At 27.9% G+C, this 27,031-nt stretch overlaps 1 protein-coding gene across 1 annotated transcript in view; it reads right to left on the bottom strand.

The window, feature by feature from the left end:
- LOC101235879 (uncharacterized) overlaps window positions 1-27,031 on the bottom strand; it is a 77,066-nt gene that overhangs the window by 42,291 nt on the left and 7,744 nt on the right. The window contains exons 3-8 of the mRNA XM_065798170.1: window positions 14,265-14,502; window positions 9,129-9,271; window positions 3,242-3,511; window positions 2,961-3,098; window positions 860-2,821; window positions 562-648 (exon numbers count right to left, since the gene is read on the bottom strand). Coding sequence (XP_065654242.1) covers window positions 562-648; window positions 860-2,821; window positions 2,961-3,098; window positions 3,242-3,511; window positions 9,129-9,271; window positions 14,265-14,502 — 2,838 coding nt within the window. The remainder of the gene's footprint in view (window positions 1-561; window positions 649-859; window positions 2,822-2,960; window positions 3,099-3,241; window positions 3,512-9,128; window positions 9,272-14,264; window positions 14,503-27,031) is intronic.

Raw genomic sequence — 27,031 nt, 5'->3', positions numbered from 1 at the left:
ATAAGTGTTCCATGCTGGGTCTCAAATGTAGCAAAATTATATGAAAGTTTATAAAATGTTAACTATATTATATAAAAATAAATATGTTACATCTAACAGCATAAAAATGAAGTTTATAAACTTAAAAATAATTTTTTAATAATTGCCTTGTCTGAGTTATAAATGTGTTATTTATAATAAAATAACACTAGATTTAAAATTTTTTGAATAAAAAATATTTTTAGAGAACATTTAAAGGGTCTCTAATATATATATAAAAGAAAGTTCTTCAAAAATAGGTCAACCTGGTACTCAATAAAAGCAAAATTAGATAAAAGTTTTAAAAATCATATATGTTTTATAAAAAACATATGTGAAAAAACTTGTGAAAATGATTTTTTTTATTTTTAGTAAAAAATGAGTGATATTGGAATCAAAATTTTTTATTTTTTCATGTTTACTTGACATGTCAGTGTAGTAGGTATCATTTGATGTCAGTGTGGCCATTGATAAATTAATTTAATTTATTTTTTGTAAACTAATTCATACAAAGCAATATGTATTATAATACAAAGCAATTACCATCAACTTTTGGAGAAATAGTATTGATACCAATCTTAGAGTTTAATACATCTACTAAAAGATTATGTAAATCAGGTGATTGCAAATCTAAAATAAAAGAATATCTTTTAATATGTAAAACTGGAAAACTATTAGTTACATATACAATATATATATTTTTATTATATCCACACAATTATTGTAAAGCATATGTTACTACATAATATAAGTTATTGTGTAACATACTTGTTTATGTATATGTATACACTATGTGTGTATACATATACATATATAACACAACATTTATATAGATACAAACCTGGTAACTTTGACTTTTGTCCATGAACATCTTGAGATTCTGAAACAACCTTAGAGTAAAGTGTCTCATTTTTGTGATTTGGAATAGCACGAATCAAACTATCTACATAAGAACTTTGATCAATGGAAGTGTCACTAGATTTTAAAGAATTCAGAGGCCCAATTGAAGCTATAGGTATTGTTGTTGATGGACTTTCAATACCTAATGAGTTTAAAGATGAGATGTCTAATGTTCTATTTGCTTGTTTAAATAAACTTATTGGACGTATAACAAAACTTTTCTCTTTCCCACTTTGAGAATGCTCTCCATCTCCGGACGATTCAGGAGATGTAAACTGTTTTTTTAATTCCTCCTTTATACGACTGATTCTTTCTATTAAACTCTCTGTAGAATTTTGACGAGTTAGTGAACTGCCGAAAACAGAATAATCATTTTTATTATTTATTTCCAAAAATCGTGAATCAATACTCTCATTTTTGGATTTATCAGAATGATTTTGATCTAATGATATTGGTTTTAATCCATCTATTGAACTGTTTTCAGCTCCATCTATTGAACTGTTTGAGGCATTTAGAATGCTTCCTTGTCCCTTTTCATTAGCTGTTTCTGTAAATTGATCAACATTTCGTTTTATAACCTTCAACAAAGTTAAATGATAGTCACTACATTCTTTTAAATCTTTACAATCATGTTCAAACTTGTTTTGCAATTGAAGACTTTCTTTGTTAGCCATTTTTATTGAATTATTCAAAAAGCTATGAATACAAGAAGGAACCAAATCTTTACAATCCAATGGATCCAATCTTGTATTTACTTCACTAATACCATTACTACATAGAGACCACTGCTTGACTAGCTGCTTAATTTTTACTGGTGAAGCTGTGGCTAAACTTGGTAATAAGACATTTAAACATGACGGTGCAGCCATAGAAAGTGTTTTTAAAATGTTTAACCCTAATTTTAGGCCTACTAAAGTATTTGAAACCTTTGTAGAAGAAATGTTAATTACTGGATCAGTTTTTAGTTGAGCAAGACTAGAGATCAACTGGTTTAAAGTATCATTATATAAGCTTGATGACACAAATGGATAAACTTGATTAAATAAATATGAACTTGATGGAAGTTCACTTTTATCTGCTTCCATTAAAGATGTGTTTTTTATTAAATTACTTTGAGTGTCAAGCTGTGATACTGGAGTAGTGTTTAGCTGTGATGCGCTTGCACTGTTTAACTTTGGTGTAGTAATGACTTTAACTTTGTTTAAAGAATCTGCTTGACTTTTTAATAACTTCTTTAATAATTTTAACAACTTAACATCAAAAAGATTACGAACAAAATTAGGTTGATAATATTTTGAATTAACAGTTTGCCTGGTTTGTTGAGGCACAACCAATGAGGAACTAATTAAATTTGGTGAAGTAGACATAAAAAGAGGTATTTCATGTAGTTTTTTAGCAGTATCTGTAAGCAATGAAATGTTTTTGTTTAAGGCTGTTGCTTTTTCTGTTAGATTTTTTTGCTTGTCAGCCAAAATTATTTTTTCAGTTTGATTTACATTTTTTGATTTTCCTTGTTTTTGAAAAATAGAAAAGTTTGCCTCTAGACTTTGAACTTTTGCTGCCAATAATCTAAATGAATCTTCCAAACGGATATCTTTTAATTGTTTTGTCACATTTCCAATTTGAGTATCAAATTTGGAATTAACTTTTTGAATGTTTGAAGAATTTTGTTTAACACCAAAAAATGAGACTGAATCATTGAGATTTTTAACAGGTAAAACAAGACCCCCAGTATCCTGGAACTTTTCTAACTTTAAAACCTTTGTTATATTTGTTTTGCCATCAATCTTTGAAGAGATATTCACAATCATATTTTGAAGACTTGCAATGGATGACGTTATTTTTCTCACCAAAGTGGATGTGTCATTTTCATTTGGTCTGTTTTCAATTTCTAACTGTAAGTCTATAAACAAATAAAAATTTGAAAAAAAGTAGTTTCTTTCAAGTTATGAAAAAATAAATATAAACATAAAAAAGTAAATTAAATAAATAGGTATATAAATTTTAGAATTTTTTAAAACTTAGAACTATAAATTATTCACCATCAATTTTTTTAGAAAGAATCCTAATAACTGTTTCAAATCTGTTCATTTCTGAAATAAGTAAACTGTTTGTGTAGTCTGCATATTCATTGGTTTGTTGCTGCTTTGCTTCATTAATTGAACCATCTAAAATACCACCTAAAAAAATTATAAAGCAAATGAATGTTTTTATAAAATCAATATAAGTGAAGTTAACAAAACAAGAAAAAATAACTACAGAATCATTTACAAAGTCATAATATAAATTAAAAAATGCAAAAAGTATAGTATAAAAAAAAAACCTCCATTTTGTTCAAAACTTTGATCCAAAAGGTCTATTTTAGACTTCAATGTATTCATTACATCAATCAATATATTTATTTCATCAATTCCAGAGTGGTCAAGCACGCCACTATCAACTTTATTGATTAATGATTGAACACTATCTTCAAGTGATTTTAGTCTGACATTATTTGCAGGTAAAGTTTCAGTTTTGACAAGATTATTACTTACAATGATATCAGGATAGTTTAATATTCCAGAGGGTTGTATAAGAGGTGCTGGTCGTATAACTAAAATTTTTTATAACTTATAATTAAAAATTTGTATATACAGACATTTCAAACTTAATTTCACCAAAATGTTTAGAATATATACTTATATAATATGATTTTATATGAATTTATATTATATATATATATATTTTTTTTTTTTTTTTTTTTAAACATCTTCGCTTCCAACAAGGCTGCAAGCAGCCACTAATTAAAGTTGGAAGTTACTGTAAGAGAAAAGATGAAGATTGTAGAGCAAGATAACGATTGACGGACGATTTAAAAGATTGCAAATTATATGAATCAGGAAAGCAAGATGAAGGAAGCGAATTCCAAAGAGCTGATGTTCGAGGAAAAAAACTAGACGAATAAGCGTTTTTGGAGCACTTAGGAACAGCCACAGAAAAAGGATGACACTTAATTGAATGACGAGTAACACGAGAATGAATTTTAGTAGATGGCACAAGAGACGTTAGCTCTTTCGAGCAGTGCCCATTATAGTATTTGTAGAAAAGAGAAAGAGAAGCAACATTACGACGATGTAATAATGGTTGAAGGTTGGCTGCAAGAGCAGGTCCAACTATGTTTACAATGCGTTTTTGCACCTTGTCTAAAAGAGAAAGGGCATCATTAGAAGATCCGCCCCAGATATGGCAACAGTATTCCATACAAGGCCGGATTTGAGATTTATAGAGGTAGAGAATAGAATCCAGAGTAAGAAAGTGGCGAGCTCGATAAAGAGATGCAACCTTAGCAGATGCTAATTTTGCAACCGATTTGATATATGGTTTCCAAGAAAGATTGGAAGTAAGAGTTAATCCTATATATATATATATATATATATATATATATATATATATATATATATATATATATATATATATATATATATATATATATATATATATATATATATATATATATATATATATATATACATATATTGATATATCTAAGGCGCTCTGCAAAGTTTGGCATGCTGGTCTTCGTCATAAGCTTGTTTCATATGGAATTTGGAAAAGTTTTTGAGATTGTCAAATCATTTCTTTCTAACCGCTAAAGTCATCCTCAACCGATTTGATATATGGTTTCCAAGAAAATTTTGCAACCGATTTGATATATGGTTTCCAAGAAAGATTGGAAGTAAGAGTTAATCCTATATATATATATATATATATATATATATATATATATATATATATATATATATATATATATATATATATATATATATATATATATATATATATATATATATATATATATATATATATATATATATATATATATATATATATATATATATATTGATATATCTAAGGCGCTCTGCAAAGTTTGGCATGCTGGTCTTCGTCATAAGCTTGTTTCATATGGAATTTGGAAAAGTTTTTGAGATTGTCAAATCATTTCTTTCTAACCGCTAAAGTCATCCTCAACCGATTTGATATATGGTTTCCAAGAAAATTTTGCAACCGATTTGATATATGGTTTCCAAGAAAGATTGGAAGTAAGAGTTAATCCTATATATATATATATATATATATATATATATATATATATATATATATATATATATATATATTATATATATATATATATATATATATATATATATATATATATATATATATATATATATATATATATATATATATATATATATATATATATATATATATATATATATATATATATATATATATATACATATATTGATATATCTAAGGCGCTCTGCAAAGTTTGGCATGCTGGTCTTCGTCATAAGCTTGTTTCATATGGAATTTGGAAAAGTTTTTGAGATTGTCAAATCATTTCTTTCTAACCGCTAAAGTCATCCTCAAAACCCAACACTCTTCTTTATTTCCTGTAATTTCTGGAGTACCTCAAGGTTCTATCCTTGGTCCTGTTTTATTTACTATCTACATTTATGATCTTCCTGACACCCTTACATCTAAAGAAGCTCTTTTTGCTGATGAATCAACTTTATACTCCTATCTTGACAAAAAGTCTTCTTTTTTTGATCACTTAGAACAGGCAGCCCATCACTTCTGTAACAGACTGGGGCTCACAGTGGTTTGTGAATTTTAACTTCAACAAAACTCAGTTTTTACTGCAAGCAACTATAGCAGCACTATTGACATTCTCATATTAATGAATGGCAACCCTCTCACTGAGTCCTCTTTATAACATCTTTTTGGATTATCATTTACTACTGACCTTTCATGGAAACCATATATTCAATTGATTGGTAAATTAGCATCTGCTAAGATTGCTTCTCTTTATGATGCTCGCCATTTTCTCTCTATTCCATTCTTTACCTCTACAAATCTCTTATTCGCCTCTGAATACTGTTGTCATATTCTGACTGGTTCTTCTAATTATGCTCTTTTTTTCTAGACAAAGTCCAAAAATAAATTGTAAACTTAGTTGGACCTACTCTATCTGCTAAGCTTGAGCCTCTTTCCCATTGTCGTAAAGTTTCTTCTCTTTCTCTTTTCTACAAATACTATCATGGTCACTGCTCAAAGGAGCTATTATTTCTAATTTTCACAACTAAAATTCATTTTCTCGCTTTATCACTTGTCATTCAGCAAAGTCTCATACTTTTACTGTATCTGCCCCTGCATGCGCTAAAAACATTTTATTCATCTAGTTTTTTTCCCCGCACTTCAACCCATTGGAACTCTCTCCTATCTTCATGTTTTCGTCATTCATATAATCCTCAACTTTTTAAGTCTTCTGTCAACCGTTTTCTTGCTCTATAACTCTATTCTTTTTTTCTAGTAATTCACAACTTAATAGTGGTTGCTTGCAGTCTTGTTGGGAGTGATTCAGAATATATTAAAAAAAAAAGGCTGGTTCAAGTAACTGTGAGACAATCCCTAAATCAAAAAACAAGTAAGTCTCTCACAATTTTTACTAAGAAACAGTCCTTAGCAGAGATAGTAGCCAGATTTGCAACCGTTGATGTATTTTCAATTCACATAATATGCAAAAGTGAGTTCATTCGTCAAGCATTAAGTGAAAAACAATATCATCCTCCAAAAGATAAAAACAATGTGATGAAACTAATTCATGAATATTGTGTTATAGCAAAAAAGGAATTTATTGTTAAAATAAAATCACATAAAGAAAAAAGTGGAAAATTTAGTCTAACATTTGATAAATGGACAAGTCTACACAATCGGTGATATTTGAATATCAATATTCATTTTAATAAGTTATTTATGAATCTAGGGCTGGTTAAAATTCATTGAAGTACAGCTGAAGTAACAATTGACCTAGTTAAAGAGTAACTATCAAAGTTTATAACTAAAGATTCTAACAAAGACCTCAAAAGAGAATTTCAATTGTATGAGAATACTGGAAATATTACAAATAATTTAAAAAAGCTGCTTGATGCTTTAACTTGCATACAACCAACCTCAATAGAAAGCGAGAGAGTATTTTCATTGTTGCCTAATTTTTGTTCAAAACGAAGATCATCACTTAGTGACTTATCTTTAGACTGCCACATAATTTTAAAAAGTTATTTCCTAACCAAATATGTTCAAAACATGTTTTGTTCAAGGAAAATTAATTTTTCTCAATACATTACAAATTTTAAATATGCATACTAAGGGTGGAGCGATTATTAGTATTTTGAAATGAGTAGAAAGTTATCAAAGTTTTTTACATTTTACACAGTGTTTCATCAATAAGGACTTATCAGAAACAATGAGTCTTATTAATTAAATATTATTTAATTAATAAGACTCAATAATTTCATAATTGTTTTTCTACTAATTTGCATATAAATATATATATATATATATGTAATATGTATATATATATATATATATATATATATATATATATATATATATATATATATATATAATATATATATATATATATATATATATATATATATATATATATATATATATATATATATATACATATTATATATATATATATATACATTAGTTAGATTTCGAACCAAGTTAAACATTTACAATATACAGTGGCGGCCAAATTATTAGTTACAGTTTGTCTTTTCACAAAAAATGCAATTAAATATGAATTTTAAATGAATAAATTTGCTTCTACTCTTACGTTCTTTGAGATTTTAGTATCAATAATAGTTTTCTATGTTTTTTTATGAAGCTGTAACATTTATAAATAATTGTGGCAATTTTTAGAATTGATAAGCTAGAATATGCAAAAACATGCGAAATGTGCTTTTTTACATATTTGTGGCAAAATTGATATTTGCACAATAGTGCCAGAAATGGAAAATGTGGTAGACCACGCATCACTACCCCAAGAGATGAACAGGCAATTCGTAACATTTGTGTTAAAAGCCGAAGAAAAAGTATAAAAGCAGTTACTAAAAGAAGCCGGTATCAAGATTTCTTACAGAACTACAAGACGTCGAATAGCAGAACTGGGTTTAAATGCTACAGACCTGCGAGGAAACCTAAACCTACACCAGCTATGAAGTTAAAATGTCTCACTTGGGCAAAACAACACCTACATATGTCTGCTGAAGATTGGGAAAATGTAAAGAAATACTTATTTAGTTGTTAATTGCAACAGCATCACTGATTAAAACATTTTTATGAGTATTTATTTTATTATTTTTATTTGTTTTCAGGTGTGTTTCTCAGATGAGTCCCAATTTTAAATATTAATGGATAAGTCTTCTTTTGTTAGACGAAGGAAAGACGATAAATATAACCCGGACTGTGTTATGGAGACAGTAAAACACCCTCTATAAGTGATTGTGTGGTCAGTTATAAGTGGTAATGGCAGTGGTCTTCTTTATATAGTTAAAGGGATGATGAACCTGGATAAATATAAAAAAGTATTAGCTACCAAATTAATTTCTCAGTTATATAATTGGTTTTCTGATCCATCTAAATGCATCTTTATGCATGATTCTGCCCAATGCCATAAAGCTAAATCAGTGACAAGATATTTAAAATCAAAAGATGTTACTTTTTTACCATTGCCTGGCAATTCTCCCAACTTAAATCCAAAAGAGAACGCCTTGGAACTTTCAATGCGGATGATTGGTCATGAAACTATAACCAACAAAAAAAATCTCATTGAGGCACTAGATAATGCCTGGTATTATGATCAGGAATTAAAAACAAATGTAAAGAATTGCATTCAAAGTCTGCCAAGAAGGATACAAGCATTAATTGATGCAAAAGGCGGCCCAACCAAATACTAAAAAACATTTTGTATTATGATTTTCCTTAAATAGATGCTTAAAAATAGTAATAGTGTTTAATAGTGTTTAAATAATTTAGTTTTTAAAGAAAAATATTTATTTAAACTAGCAGCACTAATATTTATATAAATATAATTTTGTTTTTTTGGCTTTTAAAAAAAGCCAAAAAAACAAAATTATATTTATATCATTTTGTTTTTTTATCATTTAAAAATATTATCATCATCGTTAAAATAAAAAGAATTTAGTATTAAAATCATGATAATAATATTATAATATTATAATAATGATAAAAACAACAAAAATAACAATAATTTATATATATATATATATATATATATATATATATATATATATATATATATATATATATATATATATATATATATATATATATATATATATACATATGATTACCAATTGGCAGAGGTGCTGGTGGCAAAGGCACAATTTCAGCAGTTCCAGGAATTTGAAAAAGACTTTCAGATTCCTTACCATCAGGACCATCAATTCCATCTCGAGTAATGAGATTTACTGATCTACCAGCGTGTTTCCAAGATCTAAATTAAAGTAAATTTATAGTACATATATACAATGCACAATAGCACATGAATACATATAAATCTATGTATAAATAATGTATATGTGAATATATCTTTTATTGTGTATTAAGATTGGAATGGTATTTATATATTCTGTATTATAATTCTTATCAAATAATATCTGGAAATGCTTCTGGTCTTCAAATTTTTAGTTTTTTGAAAACCTGCCATTGTTAGATATCGTAAACTAATTACTACTAAATGCATAAATCTTGTGATTTTTGAAATCTTTAAACTAATTTTTTTTTATTTTCTACTCTTTTCATATTTATAAACAATAACTTTTTTAAACAATCGCAATTTACTAAACTACCACAAAACCTTTTCAATCAAAAACAAAATTAAAACAATGTTGAAATGTTAATTGTATATTTTGCATTTGGGTTTTTAAGAATAAAAAATAATTTATTCCTTTTTTCAACATTGAAAACAATCCTTTTATGCAACTAAATCGCCTTGTGAACCACAGAGGAATTTTAAAACATCATTTTTATTCCAAAAGTTGTTATTAACAATTATTCCTCTGCATGATTTTTACATCTTGTTGAACATTTGTAAAATTTATTTGAAATAATGTTGAACTCTAAAATATATATATAGCTCTCAAAGCGTTATCCAGTGAAGCCAGATTAGCACACCTTCATCTTACCTCACTACATGAAAGATGCAATCGAAGTGATTTAATCTACAACTTCAAATTTATAAATAATTTAGAAAATATTTATTGGATTAACCCACAAATCGGCTATCCATCTGTGCAAATAACTAGAGGACACTCTCATCATCAAAACAAAGAGTTCTTTAATGCTTCTGACCTCAATAACAACATGTGTGCTATTTCTACTAGACTCAATTTCTACCCTAACAGAGTAGTAAACCGATGGAATCACTCCCACAAACTGTGATTGACTCTTGCCATCTTAAGGAATTTAAAAATCATTTAGACAAACACTGTAGCCAGCACTAGTATTACAGTTAATGTACCGAATTGCTGCTACAGTTCATTGCCTACTGGCAAAGAGCTAAAGGGTTGCAACCCCTTTCAAATGATATTTTATTGTTTGCTGCAGCTTATCATTTTTATTATTATCATTATTATTATTTTTTTGCTTATTTACATTTATTTTACAATTATTTTACAAAAACAAATAAACTTCTGTAAGAAGATCATAATGATCATATTTTTTAATGTCACAGCGGTTCCAGTGGTAGTTAAATGTAGAACAATTTTTTTTTCCCCTGCCTCTGAAATATGCTATTAATATTATATAGAGAAATGTTTTTCCTAATCCACCTGGACCATCAAGATAGAAAAGTTTTGAAACTCCATTAGAAATTTCAGTTGCAAGCATGATAATTGTAAATGCCATCATTTGTGCTGGATTGAGCAAGTCAAATTGTTTTGTTCCTTGTCTAAACTCCTTATCTTGATAGTAGCTCTCTTCCTCAGGTACATTTCCTCGTGGCGCAGGCAAACCAACTGATGAACACCACTTTTTTTTTCTTTTATTTGCCAAGTGATATTTTTGTCATAACGGATCTTCATCCATATTAAACAGTACTACTTTAAATCCGTATTTAATATTTTATATTTAATGGAAGAATTTTTGCAAGTGGTTTTTGACTTTGCTACTCACGCCACTGAGAGAATCTGAATCTCAAATATTGATTGAGCTATTTAAATTGATTTTAAAGGGAAGAAAATAATTATTTACTTCCTTTCTGAAATTAAATTGATATTAAAATGTTTCACCGGAAGATGCTACCTAGACTAGTTGATTAATTAATAAAAGCGCGCAAAATATTTTATTTTTATCAATTAAATAATTTTATTTAATTAAAGCCATAGCCAACGCTATTGGAAACATAAAGTAATAAATTATAATTATAAAAAAATGTTAAAGTTGACTAAACTTATTAAAGTAGTTAAAATTTTGTTTTAAAAAACTTTTTTAAATTAATTTAATTTAATTAATTTAATTGTTTTAAAAGGTGATGGATATATGATCACTGCGCCAATGGCTAAATAAATCAGTTGATGTATGTGCTGCCTCTATGGCTAAACATCTTAGTCTGTATAGATTCACTTATAGCTTATCAAATAAGTCAATATATATTCACTTACTGTGCTTATTACAAAATAATTAAGCTAATAATAAATGCGCCAAAAAAATGTTACTAATGGGTAAATGGATATTAGATTATTATTGTCACAGTATAAATAATTTTATATATGTTCCAATTTAAGTATTTGTTTTTTTTTTCAAAGTGTATCACAAATAGATAAATCTATGCCATGGTTGAAACATAACTGGTTAACTGCTGGGCTCTCTGCCATACTTAATCATCATAGGTGCACCATCACAAGTTGGCGCAACAAAATCTTTCTCAAAAGAAAAGTCAAATGTAGAACAAGATCCAAAAATTTCTCATCAATCCAAGATTACATGGTTCTTTTTCTTTAGCATATATATTGACATTAACATTACTCTTTAGCTTCTCAACTAATGTTGTACTTAGTTAAGCCTTTTTTTTTTCTCATAACCTTTATGAATAAGTATTATGAGTAAACTTTAATGACTAAGATTTATATTTTGGCAGATGTTTGGTACATTTATATAAGTCATGAAACCAAACATTTTTTTTGTTTTTTCATCACTGGCTCACCATTTCACCATTTTCATGACTTGACTTACTTAGCATAATTCCATAAATCATTTTTATATGATTTATCATTGCACCAATCGATCTATTGCTGTTTCAAATTTTTATTTGCTTACTTAACATTTTCCGCTAGAAAATAGTAAAAATGTTCCCATATTTTTGATGTTTTTTTAGAATTTATCTAGTTGGGTTAAAATAAGAGACTTTAATTTTGAATGGAAAATTAAAACTAACCGAAAGAATTATTTAGCTTTATGTTTTGTTGATACAAATAAATTTTCAAGGTTTATTTAAACAAACTATTGAACACAATTCACTTCAACAATCAATTTCAAAAAATTATTCAAGAAATAAAATAAAAAACTTTAACAAGCAATACTCTTGATTAATATTTCATTGGCAACCAATTCCAAAAAAAGTTTATTGAATATCTATAATATGTAAATGTTGTTTCATAGAAAGTCTTATAAGTAGTTAAACTTTATTCCTATTGAAAGTCATTATGAGTAGTTAGATATGACATTCTTATAACAAATTAATGAATATTGGATTAGAAATTTAAAATTTGAATGCTCAAGAAAGTTTAAATATTAAAAAAGTAGTCAACAGATATCAAATGCATTTAACAGATATTGCATTCGAATACATGAGAAGAAAACTTCATATTTTTGCTTCCGATTCTTTTCTTTCTGCAACCCTAAAGAGAAGCAACCTTAGCAGATGCTAAATTTACAATAGATTGTGTATGTGGTTTTCATGAGAGGTCAGTAGTGAATGTCAACAATATTGCAGTAGTTATTTGTAATGAATAAATGAGTTTCGTAGGAAATAAATTTACAAGCCACTGCAAGCCTCAAGTGTATACAAATAAGCGAGATTACAATTAAAATCTGAATTTTACTGGAAATAAAGAAGAATGTGAAGAATGTTGGCTTTTAAGGATGACTTTAATACTGCAGTTAAAAAGAAAAAAACAAATTCAAAAACTACTCCAGATACACCATATGAAACAAACTTATGGCGAAGACCAGCATGCCAAACATAATCAAATGCTTTAGATATGTCAAAAGCAATAGTTCTAGCCTTGCCTTTATCTAATACACAATAGAACCCTCTTGCTACAACAGTTAGCAAGCCAGCTGTAGAATAAAAAGAACAAAATTCATATTGATTCTCAGCGAGTAAGTTATGAGATGTTAGAAATTTGTTGATTAACAACAATGTTAGCTGAGAGAACCAATAACAACAATATTGGCCAAGGGATACAAAAAAAAAGGGTTTGCCAAGAAATTAGATTAGAAATAATATCTAAAAAGAGTGCAGTCTTGAGAAGAAAAAAACAATAAAGAACTAAGTAAAAGGTGATTGAATGAAGAGGAACTAAACAGAAGCACATTAAAAAAATAGTCAGAAAATTTAAACTTGACTTCATGGCAGATAATTGATGCTAAAGTATATGCTTAAGCCAAGCATGTGACTAATGTGCATGTGAAAATTTAGAATCTTTGCAAATCGAAGAATAATAACTATCAACACTTTGAAGATAAACTTAAATTAATTTCATAAAGATTGAATCTGGTGAATTTTGCAAAAGATAAGATTCTGATGTTACTTCGAAGACAAAGAATATTTTTAAAAAATGGATTTAAACAATTAAGTGGTGGTGATTTTCTGTTTAATATTTTTTGTTACTTAGAGTAAATAAGTCAAAGAGCGATGCAGTTACCTAAGTCCTGCCTCATTAACTCAAAGTCACTGTTAACACTCTAACATTTTACAACTGATGATTGAATCAACCGCTCTGAGAGCTACCACAGAGTTTCGGAAACCTTATTACCAGCTGGTTTCAGAACCATTTAAATGAGTATTAGAGCTCAATTAGCTCAATAATTTTAGTCATCCCTCATTAGGAGATAACAGGAAGTAAGTAGCAAGTATTAATGAGGCAAAAGCAAAAACCAATAAGCAGAGTCAAGAAAATCCAGCATTCATCGTCCTAGGCAGGAAACAATGTACAACAGGTTTACATCTATGCCAACCTAATAGATGAAAAAGGGGTGCAGGGCCAGAATTAATCTGCTTACTTCTTAACTTGATTATAATAAACTATATTAATATAAGGTATTATTTATTATATTAACAGTAAAGGTAGTACTTATTATTAAAATAAGAAGAATATTAATAAATATAAATAATAAAGTTTAATGTATAATAAAAGTTTTAATCATTTATTATAGATGTATAATAAAATATTGTAAATTAATTGTACCATGTAAAAAGTACATACCTTGGTGTTAATATCTGTGACTTCTCTTGTAAGTTTTGTAAATTTTGAAACCCTTTAGTGGTAATTTTAGCTGCATTTTTGTGAGTAAAAAAGTTTTTTAATATACTACTCTCTGAGGTGTATGGAGAGTCTACTGATTTGATATTTATATCATGCAATAAACCATCATTTGATATTTTATTGTTGTCAAAATTTTCTTCAAATTTCTTTATTGACTTATTATTGCTATTACTTGAAGCTAAAATAAAAATATGTAACATTATACATTTTTATTTTAGTATATAAAAATATATATATATATATATATATATATATATGTATATATATATATATATATATATATATATAAATTAGTATAAATATATATATAAATAAATTAGTATATATATACATATATATATATACATATATATATATATATATATATATATATATATATATATATATATATATATATATATATATATATATATATATATATAAATTAGTAAAACTACTTTTTTAATTTTTTTCAAAAAGATTGATTCACCATCAGTAGGTTCTCAGGAAGCTTCCTGATGAACCTACTGATGGTGAAACAACTTGTTAAAGAAAATTAAATAAGTGTTTATACTAATTTATTATTGCTATATTCTTTAAGAAGATTGAGCACTCTTTTTGTAGAATACACTAACATAATTGATATATATATATATATATATATATATATATATATATATATATATATATATATATATATATATATATATATATATATATATATATATATGTGATATTGTGCTATTGAACATTGTGTTATTATATTTATATTATGTATATTGTATTCCTTTATATTTTAGATAATATATAAAACCTTACTACTAACTTACTTGTATTAGTCTTGATCAAGCATACAACAATTTTATTATATTATCTTATTAGCGCAATGGATCATAAAATATTCCAAAAAACTCTTCAAGATGAACCGTCAGATAAAGAATATCTATATTGGAAAAAAATGCTACAAATGTATATCTTAAAAGCTAAAGCAATAGCTGCAGATAAATTAGATGTCTTATTTGTTCTGTAGTGCTAAATATTTCCAACTTATCAAGAATCAAATAAACTTTGACGATGAACATAAAAAATGTTAATTAGTATGTTAATTACCCCAAATGAAAATAAAGAAATGTTAATAAGCGATGCATTTGCAGCTGGCCTTTCATCTCCGATTATTGATCAACGCCTTTAGAATCATGAAATGACTCACTAGAAAAACTTTTACTTATAGCAACAACTATTGAACTAGCAATTGAACACACTAAAATTTTTTCCCTATCTTGTATTTGGTGTGGGGGTCAACAACATGACAGGTCTCAATGCAATGCTTGAAACTCAACGTGCGATACCTGTGGAAAAAAAGGACACTGGGCAGCTGTCTGCTTAAGTAACAAACTAAATTAAAACAACAGCATAAAACCAAAACATCCATATAAAATAACTATTAAGGGTGTAGCAACAAACTATGAGTGCAATAAATGACATCAACCAAGATAACGCCCCACATACAGCCACAATCTTAGCCTCTATAAATCAAAAATCAGGCCTTATAAATGCAATAATTAATGGAGTACCAGTTAAAACCCTAATCAACATAAGCTCTGACCTATTATTCATTTCTCTAAATTTTATGTCTGAGAAAAACCTAAACTTTAACACAAATATCAGGAAATCTATCTCTCTTGCAGATAATTCCTTTTTTTATTGCAGAAAAATTCACCCACACAAATTATCGGCCAATATGACAGTACCTTAATAATAGGAAACCACTTCTATTCAACTAAACTTAATGTAGTAAAACATCTAGTATCACCTCTTATTATTTGTGTAAAGATTATCAAATAAACACTCAACTCTGACACTTCATTTTGGAGGAAAACGTGAACCAGTCCAATTCTGACTTGCCTTATCTTCCATGAAATGTAAACTATGTGAACTTATTCCTGGAATCAACACATCTCAACTCACTCCAATCTTCAGATTGTGTTTTTTCACTATTTTTCACTTATTTTGTAGATTCACTATTAATAAACTTCGCATTCAGATTGTGTTATCTTTACGACAACACAATCTGAATGCGGACTTTATTAATAGTGAAATTACTCGGTTCTTAAATGATGTTATTCAAATCTTTTTTTGATAGGTTTGTAACAAAGCCCCTGGAAAGCCCGATGCTTTATTACAAACCTATCAAAAAAACCTCGTCTAGCAATGGATTTCTCCAAAAACCATAAATATACATACTCCTTTGGATTCCTAGCTTTATATATATATATATATATATATATATATATATATATATATATATATATATATATATATATATATATATATATATATATATATATATATATATATTAGGGCTGTCCAAAAAAAATTTTTTTTTCAGATTTGATTGCATAGTTGTTTATTTTGTGCCATTTGACATAGTAATTAACTGTGCAAAAAATCTTTCCAATCAGATAATGTTTAGGGGGTGCTCAATGACCATAAAGTTTTACGAAAAATGTGAAAAACATGGAAAAAGTAACAAAGTTCCACAAATTTTTAAAACCCGGTTAATTAGATTTTTCAGATTTGATCAGTTTTAATTATCTCTAAATATTAAATTCTGAATACAAATTACAATCCACATCCACTTTAGACTGGTTTATTAGCAAAGAAATTAATGAAATAAAATACTGCAATACGACTAAAGTTCTGCGGTTTTTGTTATATCAGAATTTTTCCAAAATAAAACACTAGGATTTTTGACTCTTTGTCATTGATTAAAATACGAATTATAAACAAAAAAACATATGAGCAATTAACATTTAATTATCGTAATGTTATAGTTCGTGCAATGTTAATGCTAGCGAGGACTATAACTCTTCAGAGTACACTTTCTGGCATCTGGCACTCGCTTTCTGTGATCCTCAACCACCTGAATTAACCTCTGCATTTCAGATTCATTCCTTGTAATCGATTCATTAAACATCGACATTAAAGCCACAGATCGTTCGGCAGCATCATTTACTACTTTCAATGAATATACTAAATTTTTTCCTTCTTGGTATTCTGGGGAATCATTCCAGGTAGCTGGATCGTTGTTGAACAGAAAATCAATATCAACCTTCATTGACCGCAACGCACTTGCTGAAACTGATGTCACCAGCATGTCCAGAGATTTCTTCTCTAGACTTTCAATGTTCTTTAATTTGATCAACCTTTCAGACCAGTTCTCACTGTGAAATTTCATGTTGGAAATCATTATTCGCTTCTCTTCCGTTTGAAGTTTGTTTGAAAACAAAGCTAGTGGGACCAATTCTGGTGAAAGGTACCACAAATGGTTTTGAAAGTTCTTGACTGCTGCTTCGGAAATCGTTTTATTGACAACTGCAAACTGCTTAAGTTGCTGAAACAGAAACAAGTCATTAACTGGAGCATCGCTGGCATTTGTGCATGATATCCAAGATTTTACATAAACCAGACTAGCAAATAAGCAAAATTCACAGAGATTTTTTTCCTCTTTTGTGGTCAACTTGAACTCTTCACGAAATAAATAAATCTTAAAACAATAAATAACCTTGGCCATCCAGCGAGCCATGTGATAAGCACCAGGGATCTTGAAATGATAATTTTTCTCTGGAAAAGAGGTATGTTGGGACCAGATGATGGTCCAAATAGTGATCCAAACACTCCTGCTACTATGATCTCATGAACATGGTGTCTGCAAGCGAAATATAACAAATTTCTACCTATATGTTTCTCTAGAACTACACATGCACCATTTTTGGAGCCAGTGTTAGAGGCTGTAGTATCAAAACTCATTCCAATAACATCACCAATTATGTCCCAGAAATTAAGCAGATGAATAACTGCTTTTGCTTGGGCTTCTCCAGTTCCAGCTGATAGTTTTGCTATTCCAAGTATTTTGTCAACATTGTGACACCTGTCACACCTACAGATAGCCGGTCAACATTTGCTTTAGGGGCTGCAGAATTTGTACGATCTATCATCAGTTTGCCATCCCAGTGGACGATTAATGGTGGTTTGTCCAAATCGCAGAATTCAGTTCGAACAGTGGCTTCAATATTTGATCGATGATAGGTTCGTTTTCTACGGACTGTAGAACGTGACAATGATCCATCATCGAGGTTCTGTCCACCAGCCCTTGCAATTGCTGCTGCTAGTATAGTAAATTTTGTGTCAGATAGATTAATTCTGTCTAATGTTGATGAAACATCAGGCGAGTCAAGAATTGTATCTAAGATACATTGTCGTTTTGGAGTACTTGCTAAACTTGATTCAGCTGACCCTGAAGAACTTGCTTTACTGACTTGTTGTCTGTAATAAACAGGGATTTCTATCTCAAAATCTCTATCAACCATTTTGTCATTATCAACAGCATCGTTATCGTTGTCATCACTATAACTTTCGTCATGTAAAGGTTCAATAACAGGAACTATTGCACTCGCACCAGATTGTTTTTGCTCTTCTTTTAGCTTTCGTTCTCTCTCTGCTTGTTTCCTTGCTTCATTTCTTTCTTCTAATTTTGAAAGTTCTTTGTCCTCTCCAAACATCACCATTTTTCTCTGACATCTCTGATCCAATAAAAATTCTTTATCTTCTTCAATTCTGATCATGGTTTCAGCATCCTTGTGGGCAATGTCAAAAAGTAGGCCAATGGTGTCTGTAAATGATTTCTCTCTCGATTTCTGAGAATCTGACAACCTGGATTTTTTTTTTTTTATTAATTTAAATTCCTGGACTAAAGTTTTCAACTTTAAGACTACATTCGGATGAAATGCTGTCGGAATACGGGCTTTATTCCAAATAATAATCAGTTCATCAACAGTTGTTTTAAGACTTTCAGGCACTGACTTTTTGGTTGAATTAAGATGATAAAAAAATGTTTTTAAAACATCAGATGTTAAGGGAAGAACTTTATCTGGAAGATTTGGCTCTGGTTGTCCAATTAAAAAGATTTTGGTTTGAAGTCGTGTAGAGATAGCAACACGAGATGATGCTGCCATTTCAATGATAACTGAAATATTATGAGAAAATCAAAACTCAATACCATATTATACAAACTTATCATTCAGTTGTTGGTTTATGCAGCTGCAGCAATATATTATAATAATTATTACTAAAGAAATTAAATAAATATTTTCAAATTAGAAATTATTATTATCTGCACTTAATAACAAACAATACACTACCAGACTATCAGACTACCATGCTAGTTTTCTGTAATAGGTTACTAAGGTTAGGTACTATCAAAATATTAATACATTTGTTGTCAAACTGAAATTCCAAATGAAAATAATATTTATACTTGTAAACCTTTTTATTCTGTTTGAACAAATTCTAAATTGAGTTAAATAATAGTATTAAAATTATGAATACAAATTTTAACAAAATGATATAAACACAGTTGTTTTAAACACTAGCAGACATTTTTTAGTCTGGTGCCCTGATGACAGTTAATCTGCTGCACTTTAATTAATCTATAGAGCACGCAATCAGACAATATTTCAGTGGAAAAAATCTAACTAACCAGGTTCTAGAAATTTTTGGAACTTTGGAACTTTTTACACGTTTTTGACGTTTTTCGTAAAACTTTATGGTCATTGAGCACCCCCTAAACATTATCTGATTGGAAAGATTTTTTCCACAGTCAATTACTATGTCAAATGGCACAAAATAAACAAATATGCATTCAAATCCGAGAAAAATTTTTTTTCCTGTGTTCACATGAACAGCCCTAATATATATATATATATATATATATATATATATATATATATATATATATATATATATATATATATATATATATATATATATATATATATATATATATATATATATATATATATATATATATATATATATATATATATATATATATATATATATATATATATATATATATATATATATATATATATATAAGCCAGACAATATCTTTTTTAAGAATATCTACTCGGAAAAACAAGGCATTAAAAATAATATACTTTCAACAATATCGTTTTGATTCTAATATCCTATACTTTCTACCCAAAATTTTGAAATTGTGTTATCTTGTTCATTTATTAAATTGTCTATTTATCTGGAATAGCAAGCAAGTAAACCCCCCTCCGTCATTTTGTAACTTCCTTACCACTATAAAATGTTCTTGTTATTATCTTCGACCTTCTAGTAACCTTAAATTATCTATCCCAAATCATTCTTCGGTTAAGTGCAGTCATAAATCAATCACAAACCAATGCGTAAAATCTTGGAATAAATTACCTCTTCACCTTAAATCACTTAACTCTATTACACAATTTAAAACCCGTCTTCATGCTTTTTTTTTGGAGAGATACTGTTTGTAAAATGTTGGAATTATTGTGGGTCATTATTATTATTGCTTTTGTATTGTTATATGTGATATAAATATTATTATAACATTATTCTATATGTGAGGATGTATATGTGTATGTATGTATATGCGCGTGCATATGTGTGTGTACTTATGTATGTAGGTATGTGAGTGCGTGTACATATGTGTACAGGTGTGTACATATGTATATGTGTATGTGAGTGCGTGTGTATGTGTGTATATGTATGTATGTATATATGTGTGTATGTGTATGTATTTATGTATGTGTATATGGGTATGTATGTTGTATGTATACGTGTTTATATGTATATGTATATGTGTATGTGTATATGTATGTATGTATATGCGTATATATGGATATGTGTATATGTATACATATGTATATGTATGTGTGTGTATGTATGTGTGTATGTATATATATGTAAGATCTTTTATGCAGAATAAATTTGATTTGACTTAATCTGATTTATATATATATATATATATATATATATATATATATATATATATATATATATATATATATATATATATATATATATATATGTATATGTATATATATATATATATATATATATATATATATATATATATATATATATATATATATATATATATATATATATATATATATATATATATATATATATATATATATGTATATATATATATCATTCAAACAATTACCTTTTTAAATGTATTTGCAAACATATTTCACATTTTCTAGAGTTATTTATTAACACCTTCAACAAACTGTTATTGGAAATTATATTATAGTTATATTATTTATTTTTATTATAGTTATACTTATACAGAATCACAACAACATCAAAAAAGCACGTGGTAGTATGCGAAATTTATTTTTAATTCAGACGGAATTCAACGGCAACTTATCGGGTTCTTAAAACCAGTTTTATTGTTTTTAATTAGGTTCAAAACAAAAATGGTTTAGGTTCTTAAAAACAAATTCTCTTATATTTTTGAAAGATTTATTTTACTTACTTATTCTGAGAAAATAATTCTTAGTTTGAGAAATTTTTTATAGGGTTTAGCACGGTCTCCGTAACTCCAGGGGTCGATGTTTTAAAATCGGCTTAAAATGCTACCGGCGGCAAAATTTACCGGCTTAAACAATGTTTGTCAATGTTATAAAATATTTTCAAAAAATTACAGGCCCATATCCGAAACGTTTACCGTCGAAAAATATTCCGAAAACGCATTAATTCGTTATGAAATTAAAAAAACGTGGTTTTTAAACACGATAGCGTTGATCCAATACACAGCAATTAGAATTTAATGCTTTTTATCTCATACAGCAATTTTGTTAAATACTATTTATCTCATGCAGTTGACCCACTTCAAGCCCTAGTTTTTTAAAAAGGGTTTGTACAATATTAGCTAAGTTTCCTGGCCGACCATTATTCTTGTTAACCTGCTACCATCATGTCGGAGAGCTTCATATAGCCGTAGCCGTAAATAAAACTGTTAAGCTGGAGAATAAACTATTTATATTATTTATTTGTATTTATTTATTTGTTACCATAAAAGTTTAAAAATAAAGTAAAGATAAGACTACTTCACTTTAAAATACTTTTTTGCTAAAACAAAATGTATAAGTTTCTAATTTTAAAATTATTTACATTTAGACTTTTAAGAAGATTATTTTAACTTGCGAAAAAAAATTAGATCCTCAGGTGAAAATTAACAAAATGGAGCTGTTTCACGCCCCTTGAATTTCATGAAATTCAAGTGGTATTTCTTTAAAATCAGGCAGGTTTTTATTCTAAGTAATAAAATACTAAAAGTGATCAATAGAATGGCTGACTAAATTTCTCTCTCCAGGGCATTGCGGTTTTCAAACAACGACTTTTCTGATTCTGCATTTTTAAGTATTTCTTTTAAGTATTTTAAAGTAAAACCTTATTTCATAAGTTTTGATATTTTAGCTTATTATTTAAGAATAATTTGTGTCATGAAGTAACAAATTGCTTATACACCATGTTTTGCAAAACCAATTTTTTTTTTCGATGACAAACTTAAAATCAGTAAAAATGTAATAAAAATGAAATCAATAGAACTTATATTTTATCCTGTCAAAAATACATGTAATAACTTCTTAGTAGTGTCATTTTAAACCTTATTTTATCTACATTGCATTATTTTTAATTTACACTTTTAAGATCAACAAGACTATTGGCAGATGTATATTGAGCCTGCTGCAGAGGTGAAATTCAAATCATGGTAAAATCTTAGAGGTGTTTTGTGCTGGAGTTAGCATCTTTTGACCGCGATCTTGTGGTCTCGGTCAAAATATGCTAACTGTCCGAAAAGATGTATAAACGGATAGAATCAAATCTGAAATCCTTCTGAAAACAGTTTTTGTTAACAAAGACCAACCACTAGGTCTTGAGTTGTATATTTCACTAGACTACTAGTTAATTTTTGATATTCTAGGTTATAGTTTGAAAAAATGTCTATGGATGAGACTCAGACCTTTTGGATACAATGAGTTTCAAAACTTTTAAAATCTTTTAAAGTTGCTAACAACTAATTACAACTCTGAGCAAAATCGTAAATCTATTGAGCATAGTTTAAGAAATTTATTTCTTAAAACAAAAAATATATTTTTTGGTTTTTAAAAATAAATTGCAGGCTACGATATTTATTTCTTAAAACAAGAAACGTATTTCTTGTTTTAAGAAATATATTTTGCAATAAAAAAGTCAATTTTGCTTTGCTTACAGTAAAATTTATTCAAGATAATTTAGAGCGAGAAGCTTCAGAAGCTACTTCAAATAAAGAATTCTTGTAAAAAACCATTTAAAAAGAAGAAGAGTGGATTCAAGGAGCTAGCAACGGCGACTGCTTTCTCGATTTCTCGTTATTGAATAATTCTACTAAATTGAATTTTGATCCGATACTGCAAACTCAGGAGCTTAATAGTACATTTAAAAATTCTTTTTTTACATTTTTTTTTTGAGGTATTTGTCTTAAGCTCAAAATTTATTTGTATATAAATATTTACTGCACATTTGCAGCGTTTAAACGCTGAATTCTGAAGCAAATTTGCTTCAGAAACAAGATACCTGTGGCAGTGATGGATCCAGGATTTTTTGGTGTTTGAGATAGCTAACATGGAACAAAATCCAAACATTTGTATATTTATACTTATGTCAAATAATGATGCTTTTTAAAAAGTTGCAATAATTGGAGGCTGGGAACAAAAGAGCTCTAAACTTTCATCCTCCCTGCCCCAAACGTGAGAGGAACAAGTTGATGAAATTCTTTTTGTTATTCTTAACTAAGTTTATATTCATCGATAAATTTTAAGTATTGTTTTACAATCTTTAAGCGTTCAAAAATTATGACCATATAAAATTTCTAACCCCTGAAATTGAGGGGTGTTTAAACTTTATGATCATAATTTATAAACGCTAAGAGATAATACTATGAAACTTAAAATTTATCGATGAATATAAACTTAGTTAAAAATAACAATAAAATTACTTTACCAACGTGCTGCTCTTACGTTTGGGGAAGGGGTGTTGAAATTTTATGGCTTTTTAGTTCCCAGCTTCCAATCATTGCAATATCTTCCAAAGCATCATTATTTGACATAAGTATAAACATACAAATGTTTGGAGTTTGTGCTATGTTTGTTAACTATCTTAAACACTAAAAAATCCTGGATCCTTCTCTGATCTATGGTTCGATGCCTACTCTAGGCTTTTTTTCGACATGAAGCAAGCATAAACTTCAAGTTAAATGCTCTTCTGCGGTGCTATGTGTGCGACTATTAGATCTTCTTGGAGCACCTAAAATAACTACAGAAAAAAATATGTATATTTATTTTTAAATCACATTGATACGTTATGATCTAGCTTAGTTTACAACAAAAGATCAAAAGTTCTTTACCCAATCTTTTAAAGAAACCATTTTGGATTTGGATTTGCTAGATCCAAGACTCCAGTAGCAGTATTTATAAACAATATATCATTTAATACCAAATTAAGGTAAAAAAATTATAAGGTTTGTCGTATGACTGGAAAAAGCTCAAAGATCAACAAAAAATCACTTTACAGGAGCCAAAGTGTTAATTTATCTATTTTAATCAGTGAAATATAGGCACAACATATTTCTTAAATTAATAAGCACAGTATTTTTTTTTTTGGTACAGGAACACATAAAGAAAATATCGTTAAACAAATTAACTGGATTTGACATTAGAATCTATTCGTGCCAATGCTTGGAAATTGCTCTAAATTTAGTCGATAATCACAAAAAACGTAACTTCGCGAATACTTCTATCAAGAAAAAACAAAAATTAAAATTTTTTTAAATATAAATATGACCTCTACGCCACTCATTAGCCACTCCGCATAAAAATTGGTTGTTGAAAAAAAATTATGGGATTGGCTAACAGATATCTACAAAATTTGATGCGAAAAAACTTTACGTTTTACGCAGGTAAAAAGTTTTTATAACATCGACCCCGAACGACAAAAAATATAAATACAAATTTAAAAAACTTTTCTTTTCTTTCAATTTTTGAGTTATGATTGTATAACAAAAATAAAAGTTGTTTTCTGATAAAAAGCAACATTAACAGAACATATACTTTTGAAAGTTCAATTTCTAAACAATGATATTTATTTAAAACCCCTACAACAGACTGATAACTTTATTTTCTTTCCAATGAATGTCCATCATAGTTTAAGTAATAAGTTATTAACTTGTTATTACAATGAAAAAGTTATTATAACGAAATGTTGAATCTATTACTATGCTAGACATTGCTCGACTGTACATATATATATATGAAATGATTATATATTATATATAATATTTATTTATATAAATAATTTTATATGTATTTATTAAGTTAGGCAGGAACTACCTAACTTCATACAGCCAAGTTGCCTAAAAAATAGACCCGTATCGGCTGCTGTCAACAAAAGCCTCTAGCACTAAGGGCCCTTATGCCTTGCCTACTTTTGCTATACAGTAGCTACGCTACTGCAGATTAAATTAAACTAATTGAACTATTATTTTTTTACATGCTATACAATGTGAACTGGTATAACTTTATAAATTCCCGTTATTTGAGGACAAACCTAGTTAAAGATAATGCGACACTTATTACTTTATACATTAGAACTTACATAAAGTACATTTTTAAAAATAACTTTTATTCTAAACATCGATATATGAAAATATACGTTAACAAATGTTGCTGTTGGTAGTAATTTTACCATATATGGTAAAATGTACAGAAATTACGCACTTTCGTATATATACCCAAGTGCGTAATTTCTGTTGGTGTTGAATACTTTAAGGCACATATGACAAATTTAGACTTACGTATTTTTAAAATGAAGTCAAAATCTTTTCAAAAACTTTGAAAATTTTAAATCAATGCTAAATAATATAAATTCTGAGTTTATGGTAATATGCTTTATCGAAACATGGTGCAAAAATAAAAAAAAGTAGTTTTCAAATTCTAGGTTATTAAGCAATCCACCAATCTCAAGGTGGTGGCATTGGTGGCGGTGTATGCATTTTTATTCACGAAACAATTCATTTTCAGAAAAAAAGAAATTCTCAGCATTCAAAACGCGGATTATCAATCATTGTTTATGGAATTAATAAACCATAATAAAAAAAACGTTTTAATAACTGTTATGTATAGACCACCATGTAGAAATAAAATATCTTTTCAAAAACACTTAAAACGATAAACGAAAAAAGTGAAAAATGAACAAATCGACATCACGGGGGACTTTAACCTAAATCTTCTTAATGTTAAAACTGATGACGATATAAAATGTTTCTTTAACTCTTTCTCTTTCAATACAACATTCTCCCTTAAAAAACAAGCGTACTCGTATAACTCTTCAAATCGAATTGCTCATTGATAATATTGTTAATAACATTTTTACAACATGCAACAAATTCAAAGCGGAAATATAAAAAGCGATATAGGCGACCACTTTTCAATTTTTTTTATATCTGACTTTTGGAAAAAAGAAAAAAAAGCAAAGTAAATAAAAATAAAAAAATAATTAAATAAAAAGGCAGATGACTGAATTTAATATTAAGGGATTTTGAAATTATTTACTCACAGTAAACTGGAAACAACTCCATAATTGCAAAAATACTAATAAAGTCTATGAATTTTTTTTACTAAGAGTTCTTTAATGCCTACGACAAAGCGTTTTCGATGAAGTCTACAAAGTTTACGGATTACAAAAGGACTTATTAAATCTTCTAAGAAAAAAAAAAACTATATCAAAAATAATTTGAAAAAAAACCTATCAAAACGAAAAAAATAAATATATCCAAAGGTGATTCACGAAGAGAA

Source organism: Hydra vulgaris, chromosome 05 (assembly GCF_038396675.1).
Source record: "Hydra vulgaris chromosome 05, alternate assembly HydraT2T_AEP".
Taxonomy (NCBI): Eukaryota; Metazoa; Cnidaria; class Hydrozoa; order Anthoathecata; family Hydridae; genus Hydra; species Hydra vulgaris.
The sequence above is the reverse complement of the archived record's forward strand: the minus strand, read 5'-3'. Positions and strand labels throughout refer to the sequence as shown.